At 34.7% G+C, this 15,017-nt stretch overlaps 1 protein-coding gene across 3 annotated transcripts in view; it reads right to left on the bottom strand.

Annotated features, from left to right (window-relative positions):
- Positions 1-15,017, bottom strand: part of WDHD1 (WD repeat and HMG-box DNA binding protein 1) — a 69,427-nt gene that overhangs the window by 47,863 nt on the left and 6,547 nt on the right. For all 3 annotated transcript variants that reach the window (XM_067735065.1, XM_067735053.1, XM_067735060.1), the window contains exons 4-10: positions 10,936-11,087; positions 10,155-10,266; positions 9,929-9,979; positions 8,851-8,946; positions 5,087-5,179; positions 4,151-4,257; positions 3,791-3,932 (exon numbers count right to left, since the gene is read on the bottom strand). In XM_067735065.1, the coding sequence (XP_067591166.1) occupies positions 3,791-3,932; positions 4,151-4,257; positions 5,087-5,179; positions 8,851-8,946; positions 9,929-9,979; positions 10,155-10,266; positions 10,936-11,087 (753 nt within the window). The remainder of the gene's footprint in view (positions 1-3,790; positions 3,933-4,150; positions 4,258-5,086; positions 5,180-8,850; positions 8,947-9,928; positions 9,980-10,154; positions 10,267-10,935; positions 11,088-15,017) is intronic.

Raw genomic sequence — 15,017 nt, 5'->3', positions numbered from 1 at the left:
CTATAGTCTACGGATAAGGTGGAAGTATAAGACAGACATGTAAAGAAATACATGTGTATACCCAAATATAAAGCAAAATTTTATTCCTCACAATCATTCTCCAGAAAAGAAGTCACCTATGAGTACTTACAAAGTCTCTCATTATAAGATATTCTCTCACTTACTTTTATTTTGAACAAGATACTGCTTAGGTAAGATGTTTACTTTAAATGATCTCAGTTAAAGCTTGTCTTTGGGTTATTTTTTGATGCTTATAGAAGTAAACAAATAGAACCAAAAGAAAAACAAAAGTGGCAAATAAATCCAACATTAATCATTGATTCCTAGGAACATGAACATATCATTGCAAGTACTGAATGTCACTGTAAACAATTTTTGAGATCACTTTAAAAAGTGAATAGTAAGCAGATACATTGTAAGGATCACAATTATTCCTACAGAATGAATAAAAACTGAACAATGTTAAGTCAATGGAAACTTATAGTTGGGTATAAAAGTCTAATGAGAACACCATTAATGGATTCAAAAGGGACTATATCACAAATCTTTTAGATGGAAGTGCATATAACTGTGTTCTGGAAAGTTGACATTTAAAGAAATGAGAGAACAGAAAAAATACTTCTAAATTCATATGTTTAAACAAATGATTTGAATAATTAAATTAATAACTATTGATAAATGCTATAAGAAGATATTTAACTATTTTATCCATAGTCCTAAAAGCTTATGTACTCAAGTTGGTCAAAACCTTTTTTCGGGAGGGGGCTTCCCTGGTGGCGCAGTGGTTGAGAGTCTGCCTGCTGATGCAGGGGACCCGGATTTGTGCCCCGGTCTGGGAAGATCCCACATGCCGCGGAGCGGCTGGGCCCGTGAGCCATGGCCGCTGAGCCTGCGCGAACTTTTTTCGGACTTTCTTATCAAAAATGAGGGTTTTAACTTACGGTGAGAGGTGTTGTAACAGAAACATGTACTATGAGGAGTAAAAGCAAAAAGGAGAGAGTGGGCAATTCTGGATAGAAGGGTTAAGGTTTTATAAGAAAGAGGTGACCTTTAAACTAAAATCTTTTTAATTTTTTTTTTTTTTTTTGGCAGTACGCAGGCCTCTCACTGCTGTGGCCTCTCCCATTGCGGAGCACAGGCTCCGGACGCGCAGTTGATTTACAGTGTTGTATTAATTTCTGTTGATTCAGTTATATGTATATGTATTCTTTTTCATATCCTTTCCCATTATGGTTTATCACAGGTTACTGAATATAGTTCCCTGTGCTATACAACAGGACATTGTTGTTGAACTAAAAATTGTTTCTTAATTTAATTTTCTTTTTTATCAACGTTAGACATGCATATAAATTAGTCAGTTATAAGATTTAACATAAAAATGAAAACAATCCTCTGCACAGCCTCCGACTTACTTCTCTGCTCTCAACTGTTTCTTTTGATACTTTCCTCCACACTTGTAAATCATATTCCAGTGAAATATTTTGATTTTTCAGTTTTAATTACCTATTTAATGATGTTACTAACTTCTTTCTGTTAAGAAAGATGAGGATTTGGTGCCATTTTTCAACTACCACTACTTCCCTTGTATGCATATACACCATTCTCCTACTCCTGTCCACCCAATACAGATATATTCTCATTTTGCTTGGATCAATTTACAGTATTTAGATTTATTATGACCATGTAAATGCTATTCATAGCTGAACCCTAAAGTAAAGGAAATAAAAGCAAAAATAAATAAATGAAACCTAATTAAACCAAAAAGCTTTTGCATAGCAAAGAAAACCTTTGACAAAACAAAAGGACAACTTACTGAATAGGAGAAAATATTTGCAAATGATATGACCGATAAGGGGTTAATATCTGAAATACATAAACAGCTCATACAACTCAACATCAAAAAAACAAACAACTCAATTAAGAAATGGGGAGAGGGCTTCCCTGGTGGCGCAGTGGTTGAGAGTCCGCCTGCTGATGCAGGGGACACGGGTTCGTGCCCCGGTCCGGGAAGATCCCACATGCCGCGGAGAAGCTGGGCCCGTGCGCCATGGCACGGAGCCTGCGCATCCGGAGCCTGTGCTCCACAACGGGAGAGGCCACAACAGTGAGAGGCCCGCGTACCGCAAAAAAAAAAAAAAAGGGGGGGGCAGAAAAGCTGAATAGACATTTTTGCAAAGAGGAAATGCAGATGGCCAACAGGCACACAAAAAGATGCTCAACATTGCTAATCATCAGGGAAATGCAAATCAAAACCACAATGAGATATCACCTCACACCTGTCAGAATGGCTATTATCAAAAGGAACACAAATAACAAATATTGGCAAGGATTTAGAGAAAAGGGAACCCTCCTACACTGTTGGTGGGAATGTAAATTGGTGTAGCCACTGTGGAAAACAGTATGGAGGGTTCTCAAAAAACTAAGAATGGAACTACCATATGACCCATCAATTCCACTCCTGGGTGTACATCCGAAAAAAACCAAATACACTAGCTGGAAAAGATACATGCACCCCAATGTTCATAGCAGCATTATTTACGGTTGTCAAGTTATAGAACCAACCTAAGTGTCCATCAACAGCTGAATGGATAAAGAAGATGTGATATAGATAGGCAGATAGATAGATACTGGAATACTACTCAGCCATAAAAAAAGAATGAAATTTTGCCATTTGCAACAACATGGATGGACTTGGAGCTTAAGGTATTATGCTAAGAGAAATAAGTCAAACAGAGAAAGACAAATGCTATATGATATCACTTACATGTGGAATATAAAAAATATAACAAACTAGTGAGTATAACGAAAAGAAACAGACTCACAGATACAGAGAACAAACTAGTGGGGAGAGGGGCGGGGAGAGGGGCGGGGAGAGGGGCAATATATGGGTAGGGGATTAAAAGGCACAAGCTATACTGTATAAAATAAGCTACAAAGATATGTACAACAGGGAATACAGCCAATATTTTATAATAACTATAAATGGAGTACATCCTTTAAAAATTATGAATCACTATACTTCAATAAAAATAAAATAAAATAAAGAATTTCTCTCTTTTGGTTTTTTCTTACACGGATTCCCCAAAGATCTTCCAATCTCCTGCCTGAAAAACATAAGACTGGCTGACAACACTCTGGGAGCCAAGTATGAAAAGTGAGCTGGGAATTTCAACGTTCAAGTATATACATTTTCATTTAATCCTTTTCAGTACAGTATTCCTCCTTCACCCAACACCACTCAATTGTACCCAGTGTCCCTGGATCTGAATCTTTGAGGACTCAGGCAAGCTAAGTGGCACCTCAGGGGAAATAATGAACAAAAACAAGGAAATATAAAACAAGGCAGCCTGTTTAAAGCAGTTCAGTCAGGCTGTGCAGCTAAGCATAAGAAGTATATAGTTAGCTCTAAGAGTTAAGGGAATTCATGACAGAAAAACTTAGGCTAAACTAAGTTACAGTTATTAACTAATTTTCATCTATAAAACATTTATTTAACTAAAAACACCCAGAACACCAGGATACTAAAAAATTAGTTTTTCACAAAGGTATTCCTTGGAAAGCCATGAAATATTAATGGATATTATATGGAGGGAAAGAAGTTCCTTAGTAAATCGTATTTGGGAAACATTAGGTTAAACAAGTTTAAACGTTCTTTGTGATAGAGCATTACTGAACATCTAATAACATAAATTATAATTTTCAAAGAAAGTAATGTAGTTTGTGGTATTTCCCATATTCATATGACCACAGAAAGACTTTGAAGAAACTGTTCTACCCTATTACTTATTACCTTACTGCTTGACATCTTTCCACTGGGGTCACAAACATTCTCCAGGACTCCCAGATTTCCTTCTGCATCAGTATAAGCTATTTGACCACAAGTAGGATGCCATGACAGGCCACAAATTGCATAACCTTTCTCATGTTTCACCCTAAAAATTAAAAAGTGAATTCTTAAAACACTGTCAAGGAAAATATAAGCTATACATTTCTTTAGGTAAATTTTAGTTAGAAAAAGTTTTGATAAACATAGCTATATGTCTGCATTTTAACAGTCTAATGATTGCAGATGTGAAATGTTTAATAATAAAAAAAACAAACATCTAATAGAAATAAGCAAAAAAGAGACAAAAGATTTACTGAATCATACCTTTCCATGCAATCTTTGGTTTCCACATTCCAAACTATAATTAAACCATTAATACTCCCTGCAGCTAAATATTGTCCACAAGGAGACCAGGTTACTATATTTAGGGTCTAGTAAAGAAAAACAATAAATAAATAATAATTTCATATAATTTAAAACTAAAAACTCATTTTATTACCAAATTCAAATTTTTATAACCCTTATTGTATGCAATTTCTAATTAAATCTGATACATAAACAGCAAGACAAAGTTTGCTTACTTTTTAACTTTCTTTTTCAATAATATTCAACAATCAAAGTAATAGCAGCTTTTACTTTATCACAAGAAAATTACACTAGCACAATTTTAAAAGCAAAAGCTAAAAAATGTTTTTATCCTAGAAAGAAAGACAACACAAGTTATCCTCTTAGCAGTCACCATCAAGATGAAGAGAACTAGGAAGTGAAGTGAATCGTACTAAGCCATTGCTGACCTACTGGGTCTCTGTTTCCTAACTGCAAAATGGGTATACATGAGAGAAGGGGGCGGGGGGAGGGAGAGAGAGAGAGAAAGAAACACAGACTAACAACCTTTCCTGCTCTAAAACTCCAGTGTCCATAGTCACAAGTCTCAGTGAAACTCACTTAACAATAAATATTACTAATAATGTGAGAATTACCTATTCTAATACTATGCTAGGGTTAAATTTGACTTCTTATAAATTAAAAGATTTTTCTTACCAAATTTCACAAAGGAGAAAGGTCAGATAGGACCTAGCAAAGACTTATCTACTAGTTATTCACTAAGTGAAGAAAGGCTGAGGGGTAAAAGGTGGACACATGCACAGCAGTCCAGAGTTGTTCTCCATTTCCAACAATATTTAGCTGTAATTGTATTAAAGAAAAGTATGCATTAACTATTCCCATTAGCCTACTGAAAGTATCACTTACAAAACCTACCTGAGAGATGAAATTATCTGAAAGATCAAATTGATTACTCCAAGTTTCTCTTCTATATAGCTTAACAGATTTTTCCACAGGAACTGCTAGTAACTATTAGGAAAGATAAATGATTTAAACAAAAGTTTACACTAAATTAAGTTTAAAGAGAAAAAACGCAGAAAATTCATCTAAATAAGACTAAAAAACATAAAAGCAAATTTGTATTTTAATTGGCAACTAACAAAACTCAGAAAGCTACTTAAAATTTTGATAAAGAATGGGTGATGGGGCTTCCCTGGTGGCGCAGTGGTTGAGAGTCCGCCTGCCGATGAAGGGGACACGGATTCGTGCCCCGGTCTGGGAAGATCCCACATGCCACGGAGCTGCTGGGCCCGTGAGCCTTGGCCGCTGAGCCTGTGCTCCGCGATGGGAAAGGCTACAACAGTGAGAGGCCCGCGTACCACAAAAAAAAAAAAAAAAAAAAAAGAATGGGAGATGATCATTATTGCTTGCACTGAAAGACAGAGAACTTATAGTCACTAATATTTTTAACACTATTTCTTAAGGAATATAAGCCCTTTGGATCTAAAAGTTCATCTTATTTGCTGGCAGGAGAGAAACAGAGCCAAAATACTTTGAATATCTTTGGAAAAGGAAACTTATCTTCTTACATATACTTCCAAAAAACAGATTAGTAGAAAATAAAACTGACATATTCTTTCCATGCTTATCAAAAAACAAAGAAAAAATGTATTATTTATGAATAGTAAAACTATGTTTAAATTTTTTTTAATTAATTAGATTGTTTCATAAGCAAAGAAGAAATAGATACTGGATTTCCCAACTATCACTTTAGTGCAGAATGTACCCTTAAAAGTTTACATGACACAAAAGGTCATACATTGAAAAGAAAGTCTCCCTCCAATCACTAAATCCTATTTCTACTTCCCAAAGGCAAAAAACATAAGCATAGACCATATAAGAATGCATATGTACTTATACACAAGTAGACACACAATTAAACAGTAGCATTCTATCTACTATCTATACCTACTGCTCTACAGCTTGATGTTTTTAATATATCTAAAGACTGATTATTCCATGTGAAGACACACAGATATACCTCATTCTAACAGTTGCAGAGTATTCCATTTTCAGGAATAAATTCCACAGTTTATTTAACCAGTTCTCTATTAATGAACATTCAGGATGTTTACAATCTTTTGCTACTATAAATGATACAACATTTTCATTATACATACTCTGTAGTGCATATGAATAAGTATGTTTATAGAATATATGCCTAGAACTAGTACTACTGGTCATTCATTCTAATAAAAACTGCCACATCCTCTTCCACACAGTATATATCAAACTTCTGATCTTTGACCATCTGACAAATGAAAAATAGAAAATCATATTTCAATTTGTATTTCTTTTAGTATGAAAGGTTGCATGTATTTTCATATGTTAAAAGCCATCTGTGTATCTTTTTCTGTACACTGTCTGCTCATGTCCTTGTTCATCTTTTTACTGGGATCTTACTGATTTATAAGAACTCTTTGAATATTAAGGAAATTAGCTCTGTCATATTGTTTCAAACTTTTTCTCAGTTTATCATTTGTCCTTTGACACTGAAATATTTATTTTTTTACTTTTCATATTGTTGAGTTTATAAATTTTTTCTGGAAATTTTCACATATGCAGAGAAGTTAAAAAGATGATACAGCAAATACCTATACAATGAGATTCACCATGTGATAGGAAGTCTCCAAGATGGTTCTCAGTAATTCTCACCTCCTGGTATTCATGCCCTTTGCCAGTACATTTATTAAATCTCCTTTTCTCCACCTTTATAATACACTAAATTCCCATATATACTGGATCTATCTCTCTGTTTAATAGATATCTATTCATGAATTAGTATCACACTTTTAATTCCCATAGCATTATAATGTTATATCTGATTGAATTAGACTTTACCACTTTTGTTTTTCAAGACTTTTGCTTTTCCATATGGCTTTAGAATCAGTTCTATTTGGTCCCCCCAAACATCTTACTGATATTTTATATTGAATGCTTCAAAACTATAGATAATTCAGGGAAGAACTGACATCTTTATAACAAAAATTCATTTCTAAGAATAGGATATATTTTTCTATGTGTTTTTCTAAATGTTGCCATTTGCAACAACTTGAATGAACCTAGAGGGTATTATGGTTAGTGAGGTAAGTCAGAGAGAGAAAGACAAATACTGTATGCTATCACTTACATGCGGAATCTAAAAAATAAAATAAAAATAAGTAAATAAAATGAATAAATACAACAAAACAGAAAGAGACTCAGAAATATAAAGAACAAACTAGTGGTTACCAGTGGGAAGAGGGGAGGGGGTAGGGCAAAACAGGGGTGGGGGATTAAGAGATACAAACTATTATGTATAAAATAAATAAGCTTTTTAGCTTATCCTTTTGGATATATTATATAGCACAGGGAATATAGCCAATATTTTATAATAACTTTAAATGGAATATTATCTATAAAAATTTTGAATTGCTATGCTGTACACCGGAAACTAATATAACATTGTAAATCAACTATACCTCAATAAATAAATAAATAAATAACGAAAAAGAATGGGATACATATTTTCTATTTAAGTCTTCTTTTACTCTTCTTTGTAGCATGTTTAAATTTTCTTTACATAGCTCTTTCACATTTTTTGGTAAGTTTATTCCTAGTTATTTTATCTTTTTTTAAAATTTTAAAATCTTTTTTGATTTCACAGTTAGTGCATTATTTTCTCTCACCATGTTTTCTAAATGGCTACTGTTTGTATATAGGACTATAGGTTTCGTATATTAATTTTGCTTCCAACTACCTTACTGAATTTTCTTATTAGTAATATTTTTCCCCCAGTTGATTTTCTTGGGATTTCCTCATATATAAGCATTTCATTTGCAAATAATGAGCATTCTCCTTCCCTTCTTTCAAACCTCTCATATCTTTCTATTGTCTAACTGTATCAGCTAGTACCTCCAAAATGTTAAACACTAGTAGTAAGAGTTGATATAACAAGACTGTTTCCAAAGTTGCCCCATTAAACATGAATGTAGGGCTTCCCTGGCGGCACGGTGGTTGAGAGTCCGCCTGCCGATGCAGGGGACACGGGTTCATGCCCCGGTCCGGGAAGATCCCACATGCCGCGGAGCGGCTGGGCCCGTGAGCCATGGCCACTGAGCCTGCGCGTCCGGAGCCTGTGCTCCGCAACGGAAGAGGCCACAACAGTGAGAGGCCCACATACCACAAAAAAAACCCCAAAAAACCAAAAAAACATGAATGTAAAGAAAAAGTTAAAATCAATTCATTCCTGCCAAATGTACTCTTCAAAAAAGAACCTTTAAAAAGTTGAAATGTTTCTTACAGCATTTCAATAATTAATTTGCTTGGAGCTCTAAAATTTATAATCTAAATGAAATAGTTACAATTAAAAAAACTATTCTTACATTCAAAGATAACAAGGACTGGAACATATAATTAAAACAAAATAAGGAACTTCCCCGGTGGTGCAGTGGTTAAGCCTCTGTGCTCCCAATGCAGGGGGCCCAGGTTCCATCCCTGGTCAGGGAACTAGATCCCACATGCATGCCACAACTGAAGAGTTCGCATGCCACAACTAAGGAGCCTGTGTGCTGCAACTAAGACCCAGCACAACCAAAGAAGTAAATAAATAAATATTTTAAAAACAAAACAAAACAAAAAACAAAATAAGAGTCACTCACCTTCCCACTTTTTGGCTGCCAAGCAAGTCTGCAGATTGATTTTGCATTTATCACATCATTGCATTTTTGCAGCAGTGGCCAACTGATAGCACATGTCTGATTTAGGAAAAAAAAGAAAATGTAAGTCTTGTGACTGAAAAATAATCTTTTTAAATAAATAAAAATGAAAAATAAAATGCCAAAAGAAAAAAAAGAAAATTTATTTCCCCTTATGAAAATTCTTCCAAAAAAGATATGCAGCACTGAGTACATTTAATAAGTGGTTTCTTCAAACTGATAGATAGCTCGGAAAAAAGCAACTTAATTCACTTTAACCTAATTATAATATTTGATTTACCTAAGTTACTTTATGTTTTTCACAGTTATAAAGAGCACAAGTCTTAAATAATTAACTCAAATAGGAGTATTTCCTATGTAGAATAAGCAAACAGTATACTCACCGAATAAACGTACACAAACAAAAAAAACCCCAATACATTAAAATCTTAAAGTAACTATGAAAATAAACTTGAGAGATCTACTACGAAATGTTAAGGTGTCAAAGTCAATCCTTTTAAATAGTTCAAAAGTGAGGGAAGAAACTGTGGCTATGAGCTGAAGCATATCTGTGAGGGATGTTTTCCTCATCAGCTACATCATTCCTAGAAATGCCAAGCCTTCTCTGATTGCCTCAGGAAGAATTCATTGTTCCCTCTGCCAATCCAGAAAGCATTTTCTCCATACCTCCTTTAAAGCTATTACCAGGCTGGGTCAGAGTAAGTTATGTGACTCTCCAAATCAAGTGTGGCCCATGCCTTACTTTCGTATCCCCAACATCTGGGGACCAACATATGGTAGTTAGCTTATAAATATATAATGATTGAATTTCCCTTTATGATTAGATACAGAATCAATTAGTCGTCAACATATTTACTTTTGCTTAGATTGTTGGGGAAGTTGATCACAAAACCAGTATTTAATGCTACTCAAAAGAAACAAACTATGAAGAATTATTAATTTGGTCCAATAATACATTATGTAACGTCCAATATATGATGGAAGTAGGCAAAAAGCTTTAAATTCAAATTGATGAGCTTACCTGATCTGAAATTTGCCACACCTTGACAGATCCATCACAACTAGCTGATGCCTGCAGAATAAAACAATAGATTTCTCTATAGTTACAGCCATAATACTATATGGAGACTGGTTCAACTGATAAATTAAAGAGGCTTTTAACAATTGTGTGAAACTTTCTGCTAATTCTTTCACAGTTTTAAACATATTCGCAAAAAATGCAAAAAGAGAGGGAAAAAAATGATTACCAGAAAGATGTCCTTAGGGTCAAAGGAAAGACTTAAAACAGGGGCATCATGTCCTCGAAATGTTTTCTGTTGGCTGCAATCCGCCACATCCACAACTTTGACTAGAAAATCACTAAGAACAAGTGTAACGTACATCAATAAATGTCAATACAAAAGACTCTCAAAAGCTATGACCCAAATATTTCAAAGTAATGAGTAAATGCCATAATTTCTTTATAGCAACATGTGAAATTTGGCACCCGTATTACCTTTTAGTTTTGGTCTATAAAGATGCTAAAAACATAACTCAAGATTTCTCATGTTAAAATATAAATACTTTTAGAAAGTGGCTTCCTTAGTTAGATCTTAAGCTTCTATTATTTGCTAATCTAATTACAGCCACAACCATTTTTAAAAGCATTATGCCTTTTACTCCAACTCAGCAATTCATCAATTACATTTTTTTCCTATGACAAATAAGCAACAAGAAAAACAACAAAAATCCTGATTGTACAGTCTAGGTTGTACCAAAAATAATTTTTAAAATTTTGTATCCAACTATCATCTTTCCCCAGTCTTTTCCAGCATTTACTGAGCAGGCTGTCGGCAAAGCAATATACCTCAATTCACAAAGAAGCACAAGTTTGTCATCAAAAACCTTTACCAGAAAGAAGACTTGAATATAATAATTAAATAACAACAACAAAGACGGTACAGAGTCCTGAAAATGTTACCCTGAATCCAATGAATGAGGCCATTTTGTTCTAATATTATTTCATTTTCTGATATCAAAGAGCCTTACCTAGATCCAGCAGCAATTTTTGCACCATCCCCATTAAAGATCACATGGTTTGCATTTGTGGTGAAGCGAGTCAATATACCATCTGGAACTCCTTCAGGAAACGTGTGCACTTGAACAGTATTGTTAGATACTGCAGTGACCAATTTCCCATTCTAAAAGAAAAATGAAAGAAACATTGGCAAAAATTAGTTAATTAACTGGGAGTCTCTCCATAGTTAAAAATCCGGTAAAAAAACAAAAAAAAAAACTTATAAATGTAGTTCATGTCAAGAGAAAAATAATCAATATATAATTTTTCTGAAATGGCTATTAGCAAGAAAAATTTACTTGCTGCCTTTAGAAAATTTAATTCCCTCTTCATCAGCCAAACTTTTAGCCTCTGATTTCTCTTGTACTTCTGGCAAGAAAAATATTTAAATAGTGTTTTTGTGGATTCCCAAATGTCATAAGAAGGAGACTCAGAACAAGAAAACATAGCTAATCTCAATGAGGGAAGAGCACAATGGACACAATTAGTATTGCCCTGTGTTTCCAGAAAACAATCATTAGATGTGTTTTCAGAGTAGGGTAAAGTCTAAATGCGAATCCATAAATCCACGGCTCCTGTTTTTTTTTTTTTTGGCCGCACTGCAGGGCGTGCGGAATCTTAGTTCCCCAACCAGGGATCGAAGCTGTGCCCCCTGCAGTGGAAGCGCAGTGTTTATTTAGTGTTTTAAAAACACTAAATAGAAAGTTTTAGGATCCGAAAATGATCTGCAAACACTGTTGTTTTGCACAGCTTTTAGCTAAGAATCATAAAAGGTCAGGGATCTGCCCTACCACCTTAATTTTATTACTTACCCAGGAGGAATTAAGTCCTGATGCACTAAATCATAGTCTACCAACCTCATACACAATTCGATATATCATATGGTCAATTTATTAATTTATGTTAAATAACTACCAAAAGAAACAAACTACTCAAGTTTGTTAATGAACATACTTTACCCTACAGCAATAGGTCTCAGCCGTATTTGCGCACTTAGGACCCTTAGCTTATCTACAGCATCTGCTCCCATTCTAATGGGAAAAGAACCTGGTAATACAATGACATGTTACTATATAGCAACATTTGGGGAAATGTGTACATTTGTTCAAATAACAGTTCAGATGATTCAAATTTGAACTGTGATAAACACCTTCAAGTTCAATTACTGGAAAACTGGTGAAAAATACTGTTTATGCCTACATTGCAACTACTGTATATAATTAAGTCCATAATAAACTAAATTCATAATGTTGAAGTTAAGCTAACAATAATTTAAATGTGAAAACCAGAAGAGAATCAACAATATGCTATAACCAACTCAACACAACACTGATACTGCTAAGTGTTCTTTGGCAAAACTGCAGAAACACCAACTATTTACTTGTGTGCATGTACAGAAATTTTGCAACCTTGGCTGTGCTTTACTTCACAGACAGATTTCTTAGTAGACTACTGACTAAACATCCTCAGTTAGCTCTAGTAAATAATCTTGGTAATTCTTTAACAAAACTTTAACTAGCCCTCTATTCATGTGAAAATGTTAAAGTATATAACAGCACTAACTCACCTGGGAGATCTGAATAAAGGCCTTGCTTTGAAGTCATTTTCAAACAAATCTACTGGGAAACCAAATCACTACCAGTATACGGTGTCAACTAGTAAAAATTTAAAAAAAAGAAACCATGCAAAGGATCAGAGCTGTGGTCCGGATCTGGTCAGACTATTCTTCTCCCTGGTGGATAGGGAGGAATGGAACCCAGCACAGGATGACTTGGGCCCACTGTGTTCCTAACTATGTCATTTGACTTTCCTCTGAGCTTTGATTTTCCCAAGAATAAAATGGAGATCATTCCACATACCTCTCCTTACCTTTGTTAAAGACAACGTAAAATACTATGCAAGTGTTAACTATTACTACCTACAAATATGTTGATATATCCCAGTTTCACTATTTTGGAGGGTGATTTTTTTTCTGCTTTGTCCTCAAATAAAGCACCTAATTGTACTTCCCTATAGCACTGAATCCATAAAGTATGTATTTACGTATTTATAAGCAATTATGCTTTAAATGAAATTGTCAACTTTGCATGGCTATTTGGTAACATCATTTCATTGAAGAATTATAAACTCCATTCCTAAAGCCAAACATTTTAGCACTGAACATGAGCCTTGTAGTCAGTTGAATAGTGGCCCCTAAAAGACATGTCTAAATCCTAAGCCCAGGTACCTGTTACCGTAGCCCTAGGAAACTACCATAAGTCCACTTTCATTTTTTTCTTCTTTAAAGTCTTTTTCATATACAAAAGCAGTACATACTTATTGTAGGAAAAAAACCACGAAACTGTCCTGAGCAGACAGTGAGTTTTCCTACTCTTGTGAAGCAATTTCCATTAACTTGTTGGGGTTAAGTCTTTTTAACTTTATTCTATAGATATACAAATTACAAATATTTGTGTACTTAAATCCTTTATTTTAACAAACATAAGACTATTCTATAACAGACTGTTATGAAACTCTATTTTTCATTTTTTCAATTAATTGTAAACATCTTTCCAAATGAAGGTATACAGCACTCTCGCATTTTTTTAGTGGCTGCATAGTATTACATTATATGACTACCAAAATTTATAAAATGTATTCTCTATTCAGGGACACTTCAATTGTTTCTTTTGCTATTATAAACAATGGTTTTACTAATATTCTTGTCCACAGAAATGAATGTGTGTACTTCCTTAGGGTAAATAGCCAGAAATGACTGTGTGCATTCTAACTGTGATACACCATTATCAATTTATTCCAAAAAAAGTTCATCAGTTATACTTCCAGCAACTGTTGTGTGAAAATACTGTGAAACAGAAAATATATATTGGTCTCTACCCTCAGTTCCTGGCACAGAGTTCCTAAAACCCTTGAACTGTCCTAAGTGATAAGAGCACCAGGAGCATCTTTTGTTCCAAACTTTGGTCTTTGACTGATTCCTGACACAAAGCTCCCAAATCCCTTGGAACTTTCTGGGTGATAGGAATGTCTTTTGTTCTAATGAGGTGCATCTTGGTGGGCTCCTGGATAGCTTCAGGATGGTGGCTGGTCACCAGAAAGATCAAGTCATGATCAGAAGCTTGGAACTTTCAGTCCCACACCCCTATCATCCAGGAAGGGGAGAGGGGCTGGAAATGAAGTTAATAATCAGTCATGCCCATGTGATGAGCCTCCATAAAAATCCCAATAACATGGGGTTCAAGGAGCTTCCAGGTTGGTGGTGCACCCCAACTCCACATCTCCATTCTCCAGACCTCACCCCATGTTCTCTTCATCTGGCTGTTCATCTGTATCCTTTATTATGTAATAAACTGGTAAACTTATTTCCCTGATTTCTGTGAGCTGTTCTAGCAAATGATCTTATCCAAGGAGGGGGTCATGGAAATCCCCATTTGCAGCCAAGCTGAACAGAAGTTGTAGGTCATCTGGGGACCTAATACTCGCAACTGGTGTCTGAAGTGGGGGATAGTCTTGTGGGACTGGAACCTTAACCTGTGAGGTCTGAGCTAACTCCAGTTAATGTCAAAATTGAACTGAATTGTAGGACACCCAGTATTGCAAAGAACTTATTGATATGGGGAAAAACCCATATATCTGGTGTCAGAAGTGTTGTGAGCATGGTAGTGTGAGAGTAAAGGAGAAACACAGGAAAACAGTTGTTTTTCCTTTATAAATACTTCTCCAAGCCCTCACTATTACTGGGATCAGGAATATTTTTCATCCTTGTCAATCTTACAGGAAAAAAAATCCAATTGTTTAATTTGCATTTCTTTACTTATTAGTGAGATTTAGCTCATATTTAATGTACATTAGTCATTTATATTTTTTCTCCTAGGAATGCATTTTCCATTATATATGACCATTTTTTAAAAAGCATCTAAAGTATCTAAAGACCATCTCATCTACCTTAATGAGTCTGGGTTTGAAAAAAATATGAATTATGTAGAAAGATTTTTTTTTCCTATCCAAATACAATACACTCAACTTAAAATTCATCACAAATAAAAAGGTTAGA

The sequence above is a fragment of the Pseudorca crassidens genome, chromosome 1 (genome assembly GCF_039906515.1).
Source record: "Pseudorca crassidens isolate mPseCra1 chromosome 1, mPseCra1.hap1, whole genome shotgun sequence".
NCBI lineage: Eukaryota > Metazoa > Chordata > Mammalia > Artiodactyla > Delphinidae > Pseudorca > Pseudorca crassidens.
Note: the sequence above shows the minus strand (reverse complement) of the source record. Positions and strands in the feature narration are given on the sequence as shown.